This window comes from Osmia bicornis, chromosome 15 (genome assembly GCF_907164935.1).
Source record: "Osmia bicornis bicornis chromosome 15, iOsmBic2.1, whole genome shotgun sequence".
Lineage (NCBI taxonomy): Eukaryota > Metazoa > Arthropoda > Insecta > Hymenoptera > Megachilidae > Osmia > Osmia bicornis.
In genome coordinates this window covers 6,276,772-6,292,093 of record NC_060230.1, presented here as the reverse complement: position 1 = coordinate 6,292,093, position 15,322 = coordinate 6,276,772, and the positions used below count along the sequence as shown (strand labels likewise).

Below are 15,322 nucleotides of genomic sequence, written 5' to 3'. Positions count from 1 at the left end.
ACACAAAAAAACAATTTGCACGATTATCATTGTATAAAATGATACAGTGATATTCGTGGGTCACTATGCTCGCTCAAAAAATAAAAATTACAACCAATTCCCGTGTCGCTACGGACCATTCGTCCTACGACATGATGGGAACCGGAGGAACTTTAAAGCATGCGACTCACCGATCGTTGACTTGCACCACTGCACTCGCCACGCATCTTAGATTGATCCATGATTGATCCATAGCTCGTCTGTTGGCTCGTCAAAGAAACGGTACCCCCATTGGTAAAGCACTCATCTGAAAGCATAAAAATCACGATTCTTGAACGATATATATTTTCTCTCAATTTGATGAAGTTAATATGCTAATACATAGGATAATTCAAAAATATGCATGCAAAACTATATGGGAATAACTACACTATAAAACATGGTAAAACACATGCAAATACATCCCAAAACACATGAAGATCAAAACCATAGAACACCATAAAATAGTTGCAAAATTATAGTAAAACAGATAGGGTACCACTTCATAAAACCTACTAATAAATCCGTATAAATATGCCAAAACACATAGGGTACTACTCCATAAAACCCACTAATAAATCCGTATAAATATGCCAAAACACATAGGGTACCACTCCATAAAACCCACTAATAAATCCGTAAATATATGCCAAAGCACATAGGAAACCACACCATAAAACACAATAAAGCACATGCAGGTACATGGGGTACCACACCACACAGCACACTAATGCACTTGTATAAAAATGTCAAAACACATGGGTGACCACACCATAAGTCGCACTAATATATCCGTATAAATATTCCAAAATACATGGGAAACACTATAGGAAACACCATAGGCACACACAATAACACTTGTGGTAACACACTGATAAATCCATGCACGAATATCCATGGTGTCAACCCGTACCGGTATATGTTTGACAGCTCGATCCGTATCCTACGACGGTCGCGATAAGACTGACTAGATTTGACCTCGCTCTAGGTCGCGCTTGTACCGGTGCTGCGCGCGCACCGGTTCCGCGGCCGGCTACATTTAACTATTTCTATCTGATATTTGTTAATATTTGTTTAATTATTATTTTATATTTTACAATTGTTTATTAATCTAATTATTGTTAAATCTGTTTAAATCGTTTATTTCTTTATATTTCCGTGTGGGTATATTGCAAAATTTTATTTAATTATTCTATTAAAAATGATTTAATTATTATTTTTAATTTTACGATTGTTTATTAATCAAATGATTGTTATATCTATTTAAATTGTTTATTTCTTTAATTTTCGCGTGGGTATATTGCAAAATTTTGTTTAATTATTCTATTAAAAATTATTTAATTATTATTTTTAATTTTACAATTGTTTATTAATCAAACGAACGAACTGCGCCCTACAGAATGAACGAGAAACTAAATTTCTGGTCTGTTTTACCTTGTTGACGTCTTTCGCGTGTGAACAATCAATGAAATCGTAGTTTTCAAATTACTTCTTCCTGGAGACTTGTACATCATCCCTTGGGTGCTCATTTTATTATATCCGCCCCAAAGAATATCAGTCTGGTCCCTATTTGGACAAACTATTGGCAGAAATGTTTATATTACGAATAAATCAATGCAGGTGAGTCCGATCCGCCATTTTCTTGACCGTTGACAGACAGCAATTTCAATATTTTATAAGTTTTTGACGATTTGGATAATATAAGGACCAGACAAATATTCTTTAGAACCTCCTGAACACGTCCCTCAAATTTTTTTACATTCTGTTTAGAAATGAGGACGTAATTTGAAAACTCGCGTCTAGGGATTTCTCTAGGGACTGTCGGTAAAGTTTTCGACGCTAGCATCTGTACTAGTTGTAATTAATTTATAAAATATAGAGTCAAAGGGAGTCAAAATTGTGGCTTTTTAGTAGCCTGTGCGAGGTGCGGTAAAAGAGGGACTTGTAAAATAGGCACGATTGTCATACCGATTGTGTTCCATACATGCAGTCCTAACTCCCACTTGGGGTGTCTGGAATCCCAAGCTCATGACGGTCGGTAGATCGGATAAATCATTTTACACACTATTAATAATACATCAAATGATTCTTATTCATTTGCAAATTACCTGGGAAATGGTTATTTTATATAACTAGATACAGTCTCAGTTCAATGAACCAAATTTAGCTTACACAGTTTAATAGCATATTTGTTTATTGCGATACATACTACTCATAAGTAAATAATTATCATTAAAAATTGTACATTGTAAAAACAGCTTCCTTTATTCATTAAAAGCATCGTATGAAAAAGAATTTAAAGATTTATTTCAGCATAGTTTCTCACACATCTCACTCTTATAAACAATATCAAGGGATAGAAACAAATTAAAACAACAAATGAGTCTCGACGGAACACAAAAAAGACGCATTCGTTCCCGTTCGAACTCTTAGACATACGACTTTCGTATAATGTTTCATATTAATAATGAAATTTAAATTAATGGAACAAATCAAAATATAAAGATTTACCAAATTAGGAATGTTATAAACAATAATGTGTAAAGGTATCCTTGGTAGGATTTATTGCGCTTGAAAATTAGGTATCTGTTTTCCGATATAAATGGTTCACACAACATATCAAATTTTCAATCACTTATACCTCATAAAACGAAAACCATAGTTTGCAAAATGGTAAAAGACTTATCAATTTCGTTTGATATGAAGAATCTACAATTTTTCGTATTGTACAACTTTCTGAGACACTGCATATAATAGTATGCTCCTTTTTTTAAATATAAGTACTATTTTTAGGCAATATTCACTTCTCATAGATCAGTATAAAATATTTCTAACATTGATGCTAAACATAAATTTACAATTTTATGTATTAGATCAACAGAATATAGTAAATAATCTTTATTCATAATTTGCAAACATGTTTTCCTATATTTTTCATATTTACTAACAATATTTGTTCAAGATAGTATAAATATAAAATAATCGAACAAAAATATATAACCTGATGTCTGATACGAAATAATATAAGATTTCGGTATAAATCAGAATGGATTCAGTCACTTGTATTCGCTTTTCGGGGTCCAATAGTGTACTGACGATACAGTAACAACATCGCGCATAGAATCTCGTCTGTGACGTTGATTTCCCCGCATTTATTATCGGAAATTTATGCAACAAAACCATTGGCACAGACGAGGCTTTAAAAGTGTTTGTCCTATCCTATACCTCGTTTGCAATTAAAGTATAAAATAGACGATGTAGTTTATAATTGCATCCATTGCACAGACAATATCCGAAAGGGTTTAAAATCACGTCAAGTATAATTTTATATCAATATTTACCTTATTCATTTTCTCGTCTAATAACAACGATATAACAAACTGGAGCACCTTTCTATTTTCATTGGAAAAAGATACTTGCCAGAATTTATCGCCCGAGATTAGATTTCGACTAATATAACGGCGCAAAACAATGTTTCTTTACGCTATGCAATTAAACTCATGTAAATCAAGCTCTATAGTAGAAGCCGATAAAGTATGATTATTTGTTTAGAATTTGTATGATGATCTATTGTTTCTTGCAAAAAAAAAGTGATACAATTGGCTGTAGTATTTACTGCTTAACTTACCCTGATTCTCTTGCAGCTTAAATGATTAATAATCGTTTTTCCTTTATTTTTAAATCGTTTCACTATCTCTCTTGGCTATTATTAACAAGTAAATTCACAATTAATTATAAACTATTAGTATATATACGTATAGCAATTTTAAAACCGCTGACCCATGCATTCTAAGATCGATCGATAAAAATTAGATAGATCAGACTGTCTCGTATGAAGGAAAATTAATTACTCGCCAGTGCTGCCATAGCACGAATTAACGCGGCATTCTCCTCCCGAAGTCGTTCCCGTTCTATGGCCATTTCGCGTTGTTGTTGAAGAAGACGGGCCTCGAGAGCCATTATCTTGTGATCCCGATCCTCTAGAAGGGACAGTAGCCTTTTATTTTCTTCCTGCGCCCGTTCTATCAACTGCAGTTTTAACACAGAAAAATCATATAAATATTCTGATGCTTTCTCCTCACGGGATTAATTAATGAACATAAAAAATTAATACTTCATGTGGACTGTCTCCGGTTGGCGTAGGCAGTCTTGGTTTATTAGCGGCATTAACAGATGTTTGCGGTTCATGGTTTCCATGGTCTGATTGATTGACACTGTCGGATTGATTCAGAGAATCAAATTCTTCGTCGTCTGCTTCCAAGTCGGAATGGCTAAAATTAAATAGTTCATTTTTGTATATTAGTAGATGTACGATTTTATATCAATTCGAACTGCCTATGATATCATATTAGGCACGACCCTTAATTCCATTAATGTTTTGACCATTTTTACATTCCTTCATTTTAATAGGTATTTTTCCATTAATTAACGCTTTAGCGTATCCATCATACACAATAAATTATTTTATCTCTCGATAAGATAACGCGATTTTCGTTGATTTTGGGTATCATTATATATAAAAGATATACAAAGGACTTACGTACTCGTTACAATACGCAGGCTCGTATTTAAAAGAATCTACTAGCTCTACCGTACTTCGTACAGGTCGTGCCTAATTGTACTTTGTCACGTACAGTAGCACTTACCAACTGTGTCTATTTATACATGACCTGTAGGAAGTACGGTAATGCCTAAAAAGCAGCAGCAGTTTATTACAAATAACTACTAAATTTCACTAAAGCTCTATATATGTATATGAATATATATATATAGTTTACTACCACTATAGATATTTCAATGTTTTATACCTTTTGTTTCGCCTTTGTGTAAAGATTTTTGCTGTCCGTTCCTGAAACACGTGTAGTTTGACATACATACATACATACATACATAGTTTCTGTATCATATGATCGACTTTTTTGACCGCGTGGACAGTATATAAACCATAAGTAACAAATGATAAATCACACGGACTTACTTCGATGAGTTCATGATCAAGGAACTCATTGTGATGTGTGTTGTGTTTAGTTTCAAGACAAGTGCCACTAAGATCTTCCTCGTCTTCTCCTGTACTACCTCCTGTACTCTGCAGAATTAAGTGGCTAACGAAATTACACTGCGGAGTAACAACGTGTTTGCACGCCAAACTTTTTGCCAATATCCTTAACACTCGCGGCCAAAACGCGTTAATTGTTATAATATCAGCGCGGCAAAAAAAAGCTCTCTCTAGGTGCAATACTACTTGTAATACATTCCGTGTGCGTTGCGATTCTAATGTTATTCTATAGAAAGATACATTCGCGCAAGACATTGTCAACAGAAATTAGGAACACCAAAGATTACACTCGAAACAAACTCTTTCGCAAAAGAAACTCGAATAGTGATCAACACAAATATTCAGATAATAATTTATGAAAATTGTAAATTGAAAATTTCTAACTTCGCATGCGAGCTACAAAGATGGCTAAGAAATTAAATACCAAAATTAGCATTGATACAAGAAAAAATGTTTCTCTTGGAATCCGGAAAAATGCCGCAGAGTCATTAAGATTTTGGGACCGTAACGGGACTGCAAACAGTGACAAACCTCCGTCGATGGCAAATGTACCACTCCTGTACTTCGTCTCTTTTCTCGAAGTTTCCGTCGATCGCGTTGCTGTTTTCCCTTGTTTATATGCGTTGGCCTGTGCAAACAGGATACGACACTATAGACACTAGAACCAGATCCAGAAAGTGTTAACAAGTTGCTCAAACTCTACACTGGATCTATTTAGCACTACTGGATATTCGTATGTGGCAAGATTTTAACTCTGTGAGCACTTTACTGAAATGGTAACAGCTGGTTTACTTACCGTCCTGTTACCCGTTTGTCCTGTTTCCTCATTATAGGTTTGTTCTGCTGGTTCTCATGATCAGGTGGAAGCACACTGTTGGAACTGGTGTCGCATACTCCTTGGGATTCTTCCACATTCTGTGCACTCTCTATGAATGAAATCATATGTATTCAAGATACCACACTGCAAGAGATAACAAGAGTTGAAAGCATCTTATTACTTTGAAAATTGATGGAAGATGAATCTCCTGTTCTAGGTGGAACAACCCTTGCCCTTGCTGTCCTGATCCTGGACCTCCTGGATGTGAGCTCAAAATCATTGTCAAAATCCTCCTGGCTGACTGAACTGGACGCCATGCCGGTTATATCGCTGTGAAATAAAGTAATAATAATGATTGTTCTCCGACATTGACGAAATATCACCTAACTGTGCGCAAAACAAATAAAAAAACGAGCTCTTACAAAAAATACCTGGACATCTGAACAAAAAGGTAGGTGATGATGCGTGATACCTATGTTGGACCAGCACAAAACTTGGAGGCCGAAAAGCGAGTGCTTGGACAGATATGTCTAAAGGAAAGTCACAAGGCATGAACCGCTATTAACTACGAGCAAATGCATGCGCAATAAGATGATAATACAACTTAAACAGAAAAGAAAAGGCAATTCCTACGGTATTAGTCACCTGTCGAGGTGAGTGGTCTTCACCTAGTTCCACTGTCAATGCCGTGACTCACTACCAACCTATGTGCGACTGACAGCTGTCAACTATTGAAACATCCATAAACACGTATAGCTTGCACGATTACATACTTCAAAGATAGGAAGGTATATCGATCGTCCGTGTATTAAAGTTTAAGCGCAATTCTCAATGTTACTACGACAGTGTTCTCAACATTATATAAAAAGCAACTAGAGAGGTAGCATAAAAGTTGGAGATCATGAGGAGGTCACAGGTGATGGCAAATCAGTAGCTATTAGCATTGAAATTATTTATAGGATCAATGATTTAGAAGCAACGGTCTTTTCAAAAGGGAAATTTATAGGTAAATCTGCTTTTTTTATGCAGTCGAGTGCAATGATGCCTTCTATATTTTAGCTTTTGATGTTGGTAGACTTGTAGAATTTGCGCCATCTATCGTTTAGGGGTTTATCAATCTTAATTTTTCAAATGCACTTTTTAAAACTTATAATTGTTAAGACAATTTATACAGCAGAAAACAAGAGGTAGAAATTAAGAAAGAAATAATCTTGGGAAGGAAAATAAAATACCTATTCCTTAAGAAATGAGAGGAGTAGTGAAGTTCATAAACGATTCTTCAAACATATAAAACAAATAACTTCTCTCTTAATTTTTATCTTAAGATTTATATAAATTCATTTACATAATCATAATGCGCGTTAACTTAAAATAATTCAAAGAATAATCTGCAAGAAATACCGTAAAACAAGTCTGGTCGTATAGGTGTATGTCGTTTATTTATTTAATCGATTTGATCGTAGTATAGTTTCTTCATTCGATATACTTCATCTTCCATAAGTTAATTACAAGTATTTATCATCATCGTCTATCATCTAAAAGGGTATAGGGGTAAAGTTATAGGTAATCTTCACAGTATTGACTCTATTACATACGCTAATCAGATGGCTAAGATGTTCGTATCTACAAATATATCTTATATTTGTTTTTTCTTTATATACATATACATATATACACATATATATAGAATCCGTATATGTGCATATCTATATATACATATATTCGTTTCGTAACCCATCATCTCTTCTCGCTCTTCCTCTTCAACGTCGAGCCTTAACTTTCATCCCTTGAACGAGAATCTACCTTTCTCTTCATTCCTTCCTTATCTCTTCTCTTTCTTTCTTTTTTACTGGCTTTCTTTTTTTGTTAATTTCTTTCCCACTTTGTAACTCGAACGCTAAAAGGTATATGTGTACGTTTGTGTATGCGTGTGTTTGAGGAGAAGAAAACTATGTGGTGTCGCCATGAGCGAGCATAGATCCCGGTTAAGAAGGCTAGATTCGGTGTTAACGAGATATAAGGTTCTTTTTTTTTTTTTTAAGTATGTTATGTATGTATGTATGTATAATACGCATAATATCTGACGCTTGATTTGACACATATGATTGAGGTCTCGAGCAAGTTTCTCTGCTGGCTTAGCTTGCATCTCACAGCCTAAGAAGGTGATTTAAATCAGACGCGAATGCCCGTTCACAACGGGTCGGATCGCAAACGACACACGATAATAAACCCCCGATGACAATTGCCAAGCTCGCAGTTGTATACCAGTTTTGTTTTCTTTTTTTCTCTAAAATCTTCTTAATTTTTCTCTTTATCTCTTTCTTTACACTTACGTAACGTGTGTGTTTGAGTGTCCATACGGTCAATTGTGCAATTTTTTTGTTCAAGTAAACACGACATAGTAAAATATTAAAGCGGCAGCGGAATTACACTGCAATACTGTTTGATCTATGAAAAAGATGTTTCTCTTCACTTTCTTTCCACCACTTTCGTTCCTGAATATTTTGTTTGCCCCTTAGGATTATCCCTTCTTTCTCTACCTGACTGCATCCTTAAATTCTACTATTTATTTATGTACAACACATTTAGCATTCTATCTGTAATCATTTTCTTCTCTCATCTTTTTTCATCCCTCTCCTCGACTACTGCTCTTTCTTTTACTTTTTCTCTCGCGATAAACTTTTCTCATAGTCAACATGTCTTGTATAAACTATGCGGTGCCGATGCCTATCAGATAGGCAAGTACACATAAAATATATGGTAATCGACAAGTGAGTAACGTATTAAAATTAGAAAGTACATGTCGCAACATCGTGGACGATAGACAGAGGCAGAGGGAGCATCCCGCGAACCCTGCACGCTTGTACGAGGTCGGTTTCATATAACATCCGGTTTCGCTGATTCTTCCGCTTCTCTTCGTATTGCTTTCTGGATCATTTCTCTAATTTCGCCTCTTTTACGTGCGCTGACGATGAGGTAGATAAAGAGACTTCATAAAAATTACTCCCGAATTTCGAACTCGTTTAAAATGACAAACCTTAATTATGTACAGGATGGTTTCAAAACGCTGATCAAGATTGATGAAGCATTAAGTACGTTAACTAAGTTTTATAATTTAAATAATATGATCGAAATCTATCCATCCACTTTTATAAGTACTTTGAAATTATTTGAGATTGGAAGCTAAAATCCTATCCTCGAATCACCCTGTATATAATCAAGACCGTAAATCGAAGAAGAACGAGGGTGCAATTTACCCAGTGGATACAGACGTACCGGTTCGCGATTGCTCGACTCTTTTCCATTTTCGATAAATTTCATCGGGTAGTCTGTTCGCGGGCTTCGATTAAGTAGACACAGTGTACATCGACGAGTACGATTAAGCGACCCGGTGCTAGCTGATTAATCATCCCTTTAAAAAGGACCAATTCTTTCTCTGTTCGCCGATTCTCGACGTTCCCTCTTTACATAGAGAAACTATCCGTCCTGTATATATATATAAGTATGTGTATATATATATGTATATATATACGTATTAGATAGTGCCTATCTAAGAGATGAGCCACGGCCGAAGAGTTTCGAAGCCGTGAATGAAACGTGACATGCACACGACACTTAAATGCAACCGATTACAATGCTACACGCTATATTCTTTGATGAAGAATCGGTTAAGGGATCCTCGCGAAAATCTCACGTATTAATTTTAGTACGCCGTTCACCGTGTTCCCACCTGTGAAACGCTTAATCAACCTGTTAACCGGTCAACACGATCAACACGTTCAATGGATAATACTGTGTATGCAATCTAGAGACCAAGACAGATTCGTGTATTTGCATTTGTCGAGGACGTAACGAAGTTAACAGAAGGGAAAACGATTCTTTGCTAATGCGGTTAACAGGTTGAGGCAGCCGTGGTACGCTTGCGCGTGCACATTTTTAAGTACATTGATCGTGCGCCTGTTCCCTTTTACGCAGAGGCGTGTTAGAGCGGTGAATCGGGCCGGTAGGCCTTGGACAGTATAAACGCGAACCTAGACGAAGATTTCGACGCGCAAGAAGTCGAGAAATATAGTGGAAAAAAACGAACTTCAGTCCTGAAGGAGATGCGTGCGATTAAGTCATCGTGTATCTTCCGTTCGCCATCGCGGCGCTAGTTGGAAGGAACGCTATGGCTCGAACCTTTATGGGGACGCAATGTCGAGAGAATCTTTTTTTTCTTTTTTTTTTTTTTTTTAAATGGTGGAATGTTGTACATATATATGTGTATATATATATATATAAAACGATGAACGATAGATTTTCTTGCATATCGATGTTCTGTGCGTACCGATGTTAGCATCGCTGCTAGCATTTATATTAGTTAAAAGTCCACTTCACCTCGTCGAAATATTGGACACTCTAGTACCTAATTAATCTGCGACCTATAGTTTATAGTAATTTCAAGACTTTCGCGATAGAGTATTTTGTAATACATTAAGAAATTCGAGATCTACGTTAGTTCTACTATTGCTAGTCCTTCACGTTATGTCGATGTAACAGTGACGCGAATTAGTATACTTTCCTTAGTACATTTAGTGTTAGAATCGTAATCATAGTAGTAGTATGTAGTAATAGTAGTAGTTCTATGTTTCTCAGCAATGCAGTGACGCGGTTTTATAATTTTAAGGGATTTTTTTTATTTTTGTGTAATACGACTTCGTTAAAGTAGATTAAGAATTTGTATTGCTATGAGATCCTGATGTTAGATCGATGTAGTTTAATATAAATTAGTAATTTCAAGTAATATATCTTAGGACTATATTATGTTCACTTTTTCTTTTTTTTCTTTTTTCTAGCACATCCAAAGTCAGAAATCTTTTCGTTTACAGTTGTCCGTCGTATATTCGCCGCGGGCAAATTCTAATTAACGAGTTTCAAGAATTTTGGCAGTAACATACTTTTCATTTGAATCACGTCGTTTAGCTTGGAAAGTTTTCGTAAGTAGCACGAGCACTTAAACAGGGAAATATTAGTTATCCTCTTATCTCACAGTGATAGCTGCGAGAATTCCTGCGTCCACATAAAATCGTTCGCGCTGCCAACGTTCGCCGCCCAACTTCCGCCGCGCATGTTTTCAGCGCGCTATCCTAGGCTACCCTAAGTTCACCCTATAAGCAGTAGAATTATACATACCTAATTATACACTCTATAACGACAATGCGTGTAGAAAAATGAGCCTCTCGCGTCTTTGGTTAAACGCGAAGCATTTAGAAAGTATTCTGGCAGTGGTTTCGTAGATGCTTCGATCTTAGCCTCGGACCAAAAAATTTTGATTTCAGTTTCGAACGGGAGGTATGGAGTACACAGTAGTATAATTATCTCGTGATCGGAGTAGAATTTCTTTTTTTTTTGTTTTTTTTTTTCTTAATTTCGGGGAGGTGGACGTGTCGGTGTTCCATCTTTGTCGACCCTCTCGATTATCCCGCTTCCTCGTCCCTCAGATCGAAACTCTGCCGCTGCAACGGAGAATACGATCCGCTCGAACCAAGGCTCTTCGAGTACTTGATTTGAAGTGACAAGGTCGAAAAGTATGCTCTCTGAGTACAGTCCTCTGTGCTAGGCTGTCTGCCGCACGCCTGACGCGGATGATCAACCGATAAAACTCCACAATTTGTTTGGATGTCTCTTCGAGAAAAAGGGACGAGTGTAAATAAGATAGATGCTACGTATCCTAGTTTACGCGTGAAATTCATTCGAAGGGAACTTATCCTTTGGCATGTCACTTTTGGCCTTCTCGAGGGTCAGCTTTAGTTACTAGCCTACGAGCATTTCTCGATCGCCGACCCAGTCCGCGAAACAGCGTCGTCAATCGATGTCCGTAATCATTCTGGTAAACGGTGTGTGTCTATGTACATGTAAGTTTACGTGTATAATGTGTGTGTCCTGTATACCGTGTTCACAACGCGTAACGCAAGTGACTGCTCAGACAATGGCACAAGAGCAACGTGTTCCTTAGGGTGAAGTCGTTTAGGTCTTTCAGAAGTAAACTAGATTTCTGTTTATGCGAGGCGATTACTTCCATTCCTCTTGGTCTAGTTCACGAGTAGATGGTGATCACCTCCCGTCCGCATCCTCGTACCATCAGCACTCTTTCCAATCCCATGGTGAGAACCTCGAGATATTCCATGTCTGTGATTCAATTAGTCAAGGAAATTACAGAAACATCAAACAACATTATGAAAATAATAATTAAGTCGTTGATTAGAAAGGATACAGTTTGATTCGCGTTCTATTTTAGTGTCCCTTGGTGGTCCAGGTAGATTGAGAATGACTAACTGAGCGTTTTTGCTCTTCTTCACGATCACTTCGTTCAGTTTTACGGAGGTGTGCATACGTCTCACGTCGCCTTCGTCACTGGTAATAATAAAAAAAGATGATTTAGATAAAAATATTATAACGATATTAAAAGTGACCCTATGTCTCCATCACTTACGGCGTAATGGGAGGTTTCTTTGCGTCTGGGTTCTCTGCATTCTTCTCCTCGTTCTCCTTCTCTTCCTTTTCCGTGTTTTCTTTGTTCTCTTGTTTCGGGGAGCCGCTGATCAGCTTTGTCTCTTCGTCGTTGCCCTCTTTGGTTTCCTCCGTGGTCTCGTTTCCTTCTCCAGCCTCCGTCTCTTTACCTGTCTCGTTTTCATTCACCAGTTTCTCCTGGGCTTCGTCGATCGCGTTCGAATTCTGGCTACCAGGCTCCTGGAATCTCACCTTGGTCGGGATCTTCGCGTCCACGTTGTGGTGATGGTCCACGATCGCCTGCACCTGTATCAGGACGAAGGGGGTCAGTGAGCTGTATCGGACCACTATGATCCCGAACAGCAGGAGACAGTTAGGTATGTCGAAAGACGACTAACTCTAGCGTCAAAGCACTCTATGATCTGACTAAACTGAACGATCGCTACGTAAGCATTCGTAATGAACGTGCCAATCAAGCTGAAACTGGATCCGGTCATGAGTTTTCAGGGATAATTGTTCATGAGAGCGAGAAAGCAAAACTAGTGGAGGTCAACGATCGCAGGGTAAATGTATTTTTTTTTTTTTTTGTTTTGTTTGTTTTAGCTGTCGTTAAAAAAGAAAGGAATCGTGAGTGTTCTGGAATGACGATTCCCGCGTCATCTCCAAGAGTCGGAGATGTTTGACGACAGGATGAGTTACTCGATTCGATTAACGCGTGCGAGTTCGTCAGTGTAATGGATTGGCAAACGAGATGCGTTGTTACGGAAGAAAAAGAGAAAAGAAAAGAAAAACCAGAGAGATGGAAAAAATTCGAGGATCGTGGAACGCGCGTGTCGATGACACCGATAGAGAGGAACAAACAGACGAAGGAACTCCGGGGATTGTCTGACAAACCAGAGGTAAATTTTCTTCAGCGGGTACCTCGTTGAAGTCCACCAATGACTGCACCTTATCCGTGACGAGCACGCAACAAACAGACACATACCGATCAGTATCGACGTAGCAGTTTTCATATTACAATTATTAAACATATATTGTACTACATATACATATTCGCATTTTCTTTTACAGGTGTTTCTCGTCTTCGCGATTCCGTCACTTACCACTCCAAGTGTCTCCCTCTTGTTCAACCGCAGCTCCCTTAGCATCTGGTTCCTCTGCTCCATCATCAGGGTCCGTTCGTACGTGTAGGCGGATATATCGGAATCCATCTGTAAAGTGTAAATTATTGAAATAAATTAATTTTTACCAAATTGAAATTGTGCAAAAATTCATTTCAATTCCTTCGAACGACGGACTTTGTTAATATTCTTCCATCGATCACTTTTGACAAAAAAAAGGATTTGACCATCGAATGTCTCTATAAAAATGTTTCCCATCGATGGTCTCCATGGTGAAATGAACAATTGACAAATTACACGAGTCTTTTAAAATTAACTTACCATCTCTACGATCTCCACCTCAGCCTCGATTCTCAAATCATACAAGAACTTCTTCAAATCCTTCTTCATTTGAATAGAATTGTCCTCCATTTGGGCTACTGTGAAGATCCTCATCTTGCAGTTCTTCCACGTGCGATGTTGTTTCAGCAGGAAGGGCAACAGCATCAGAAGACCACCGTCGTGTACGATCCACCAGACATCGATGTTTCCAACCACTTTCTCCGTTGAGTCCGGGAAGAAGTTGATTCCTTTGGGCACCAACAGAGCCATCCTAGCGGCTGCAACTGCTCTGACAGTCTGGAGGAATGGTCTCCATGTTGCGAGTCCTTCTTGCGATTGCTTCCAGCGGTAAGGCCAGCCAAGGATCACCGTGTTGGGTTTCATTCCGCCCAGTCCTGTGGTCTGAACCAACGAACTCAGACCGTCAATGATGTCCCTAGCCACCAGTACGTCGACGAATCCCTTCACCTTCTCTTCTACGATCGTCTTGCGTAGATTCACCTTCGCGGCTATAGTCTTGCCAGTGTTCTGAATGTAGTCTCCTTCGATGCAGCTGACAGCGATCGTCAGACCCTTACCAGCCTTCAATTGACTGGCGAACGCGAACAGCTTGCGATACTTGGGCACTAGGTCATCGGTCAGTTTAGCCAAGACCATGATTTGTGGTCTCCAGTTCTTTGTGTGGGGTGGACCCTCTTCCAGTCGCAGAAGCGAGTAGCGAGCGGCTGACAGAGCCAGACCACGGATACCGTCGCCCCATTCCTTCTCGGCTCCGTGGTACTCGATGTATTTATAAATACAGCTGGCCATCCCCATGGCTAACAGCGCGTAGTACCAACTGGTCATGAACATGATGGCGATACAGAGGGACAGGCCGAGGAACGAGAGGCTCCAATGGTAGTACTTGAACCTGGGTCGCCAGTTGGGTGTCCTGAGGAGAGTTTGCAGGGCGCAGGCCAGGTTAACGAAGCCATAGCACATCAGGAAGAACATGGACAACAAGGGAGCCAGGTAGTCGACGTTGCCGAGCAGGATACCGCACTGACAGATGAGGACTGTCAATACCAGAGCCCTCGTAGGTTCGCCACGACTTGAGCTGGTAGCAAATGGCGCTAGGAAAGGGATGATACTGTCCTTGGCGATAGCTTGAAGCAAACGCGGAGCTCCTGTTAACGATTGGAGACCCGCGCCCAGGGTGGACAGGAAGGAACCGATCAGGATCACCCACTGATTCGGCCATGCCATGTTCGCCACCACCAGTTTCCCACCGATACTCTGACCGAATTTGTCTCGCAACAAGAGATTGTCGACTGTACCAGCGAACAGTAGAACACAGGACAGATACACCGTTGAAGTTGTCAAGATAGCGCAGATGGTACCGATTGGGATGGATTTCTGGGCATCTGCCAGGTCACCTGATCTATTAGAGCCGGCCATGATACCTGTAATCAACGGGTAAGATCGTGTATTTAGAATTACATTTCTATTCATTTTTGACTG

At 38.6% G+C, this 15,322-nt stretch overlaps 2 protein-coding genes and 1 long non-coding RNA gene across 15 annotated transcripts in view; 1 reads left to right on the top strand and 2 right to left on the bottom strand.

Annotated features, from left to right (window-relative positions):
• Positions 1 to 2,194: 2,194 nt before the first annotated feature.
• On the bottom strand, positions 2,195 to 6,700 carry LOC114877836 (PRKC apoptosis WT1 regulator protein-like). Of its 9 annotated transcripts, none has more exons than XM_029190899.2 (10): positions 6,525 to 6,700; positions 6,314 to 6,421; positions 6,073 to 6,221; positions 5,871 to 6,000; positions 5,606 to 5,732; positions 4,997 to 5,104; positions 4,827 to 4,867; positions 4,665 to 4,709; positions 4,133 to 4,289; positions 2,195 to 4,047 (listed from the first exon to the last, which is right to left on the bottom strand). In XM_029190899.2, exons 2-10 carry the CDS (start codon positions 6,328 to 6,330, stop codon positions 3,862 to 3,864), a joined length of 960 nt encoding a protein of 319 aa, XP_029046732.1. In that variant the 5' UTR covers positions 6,331 to 6,421; positions 6,525 to 6,700; the 3' UTR covers positions 2,195 to 3,861. The 9 variants fall into 9 exon arrangements, with proteins under 9 accessions (XP_029046732.1, XP_029046735.1, XP_029046734.1 ...); XM_029190902.2 differs by having other exon boundaries at positions 6,323 to 6,421; XM_029190901.2 differs by having other exon boundaries at positions 6,314 to 6,456; positions 6,537 to 6,700.
• Positions 6,701 to 7,303: 603 nt separating this feature from the next.
• LOC114877825 (solute carrier family 12 member 4) overlaps positions 7,304 to 15,322 on the bottom strand; it is a 69,633-nt gene continuing 61,614 nt past the window's right edge. For 3 of the 5 annotated variants that reach the window (XM_029190876.2, XM_029190880.2, XM_029190879.2), the window contains 6 exons: positions 13,823 to 15,264; positions 13,484 to 13,591; positions 13,275 to 13,328; positions 12,364 to 12,686; positions 12,145 to 12,284; positions 7,304 to 12,059 (listed from right to left, as the gene is read on the bottom strand). In XM_029190876.2, the coding sequence (XP_029046709.1) occupies positions 11,968 to 12,059; positions 12,145 to 12,284; positions 12,364 to 12,686; positions 13,275 to 13,328; positions 13,484 to 13,591; positions 13,823 to 15,264 (2,159 nt within the window). In that variant the 3' untranslated portion in view covers positions 7,304 to 11,967. The remainder of the gene's footprint in view (positions 12,060 to 12,144; positions 12,285 to 12,363; positions 12,687 to 13,274; positions 13,329 to 13,483; positions 13,592 to 13,822; positions 15,265 to 15,322) is intronic. The other 2 variants (XM_029190877.2, XM_029190878.2) reach the window with 2 other exon arrangements.
• LOC114877826 lies at positions 12,671 to 13,542 on the top strand. The gene is made up of 3 exons (XR_003789637.1): positions 12,671 to 12,757; positions 12,984 to 13,279; positions 13,452 to 13,542. It is a non-coding gene; the product is annotated as an uncharacterized LOC114877826 (long non-coding RNA).

Coding starts and splice junctions, on each gene's coding strand:
- LOC114877836 (XM_029190899.2), bottom strand. Junction 5,733..5,870: donor GACAAACGGGTAACAGGACG/GTAAGTAAACCA, acceptor ATCTGGTTCTAG/TGTCTATAGTGTCGTATCCT. Junction 4,290..4,664: donor TGTATAAATAGACACAGTTG/GTAAGTGCTACT, acceptor ATTTAATTTTAG/CCATTCCGACTTGGAAGCAG.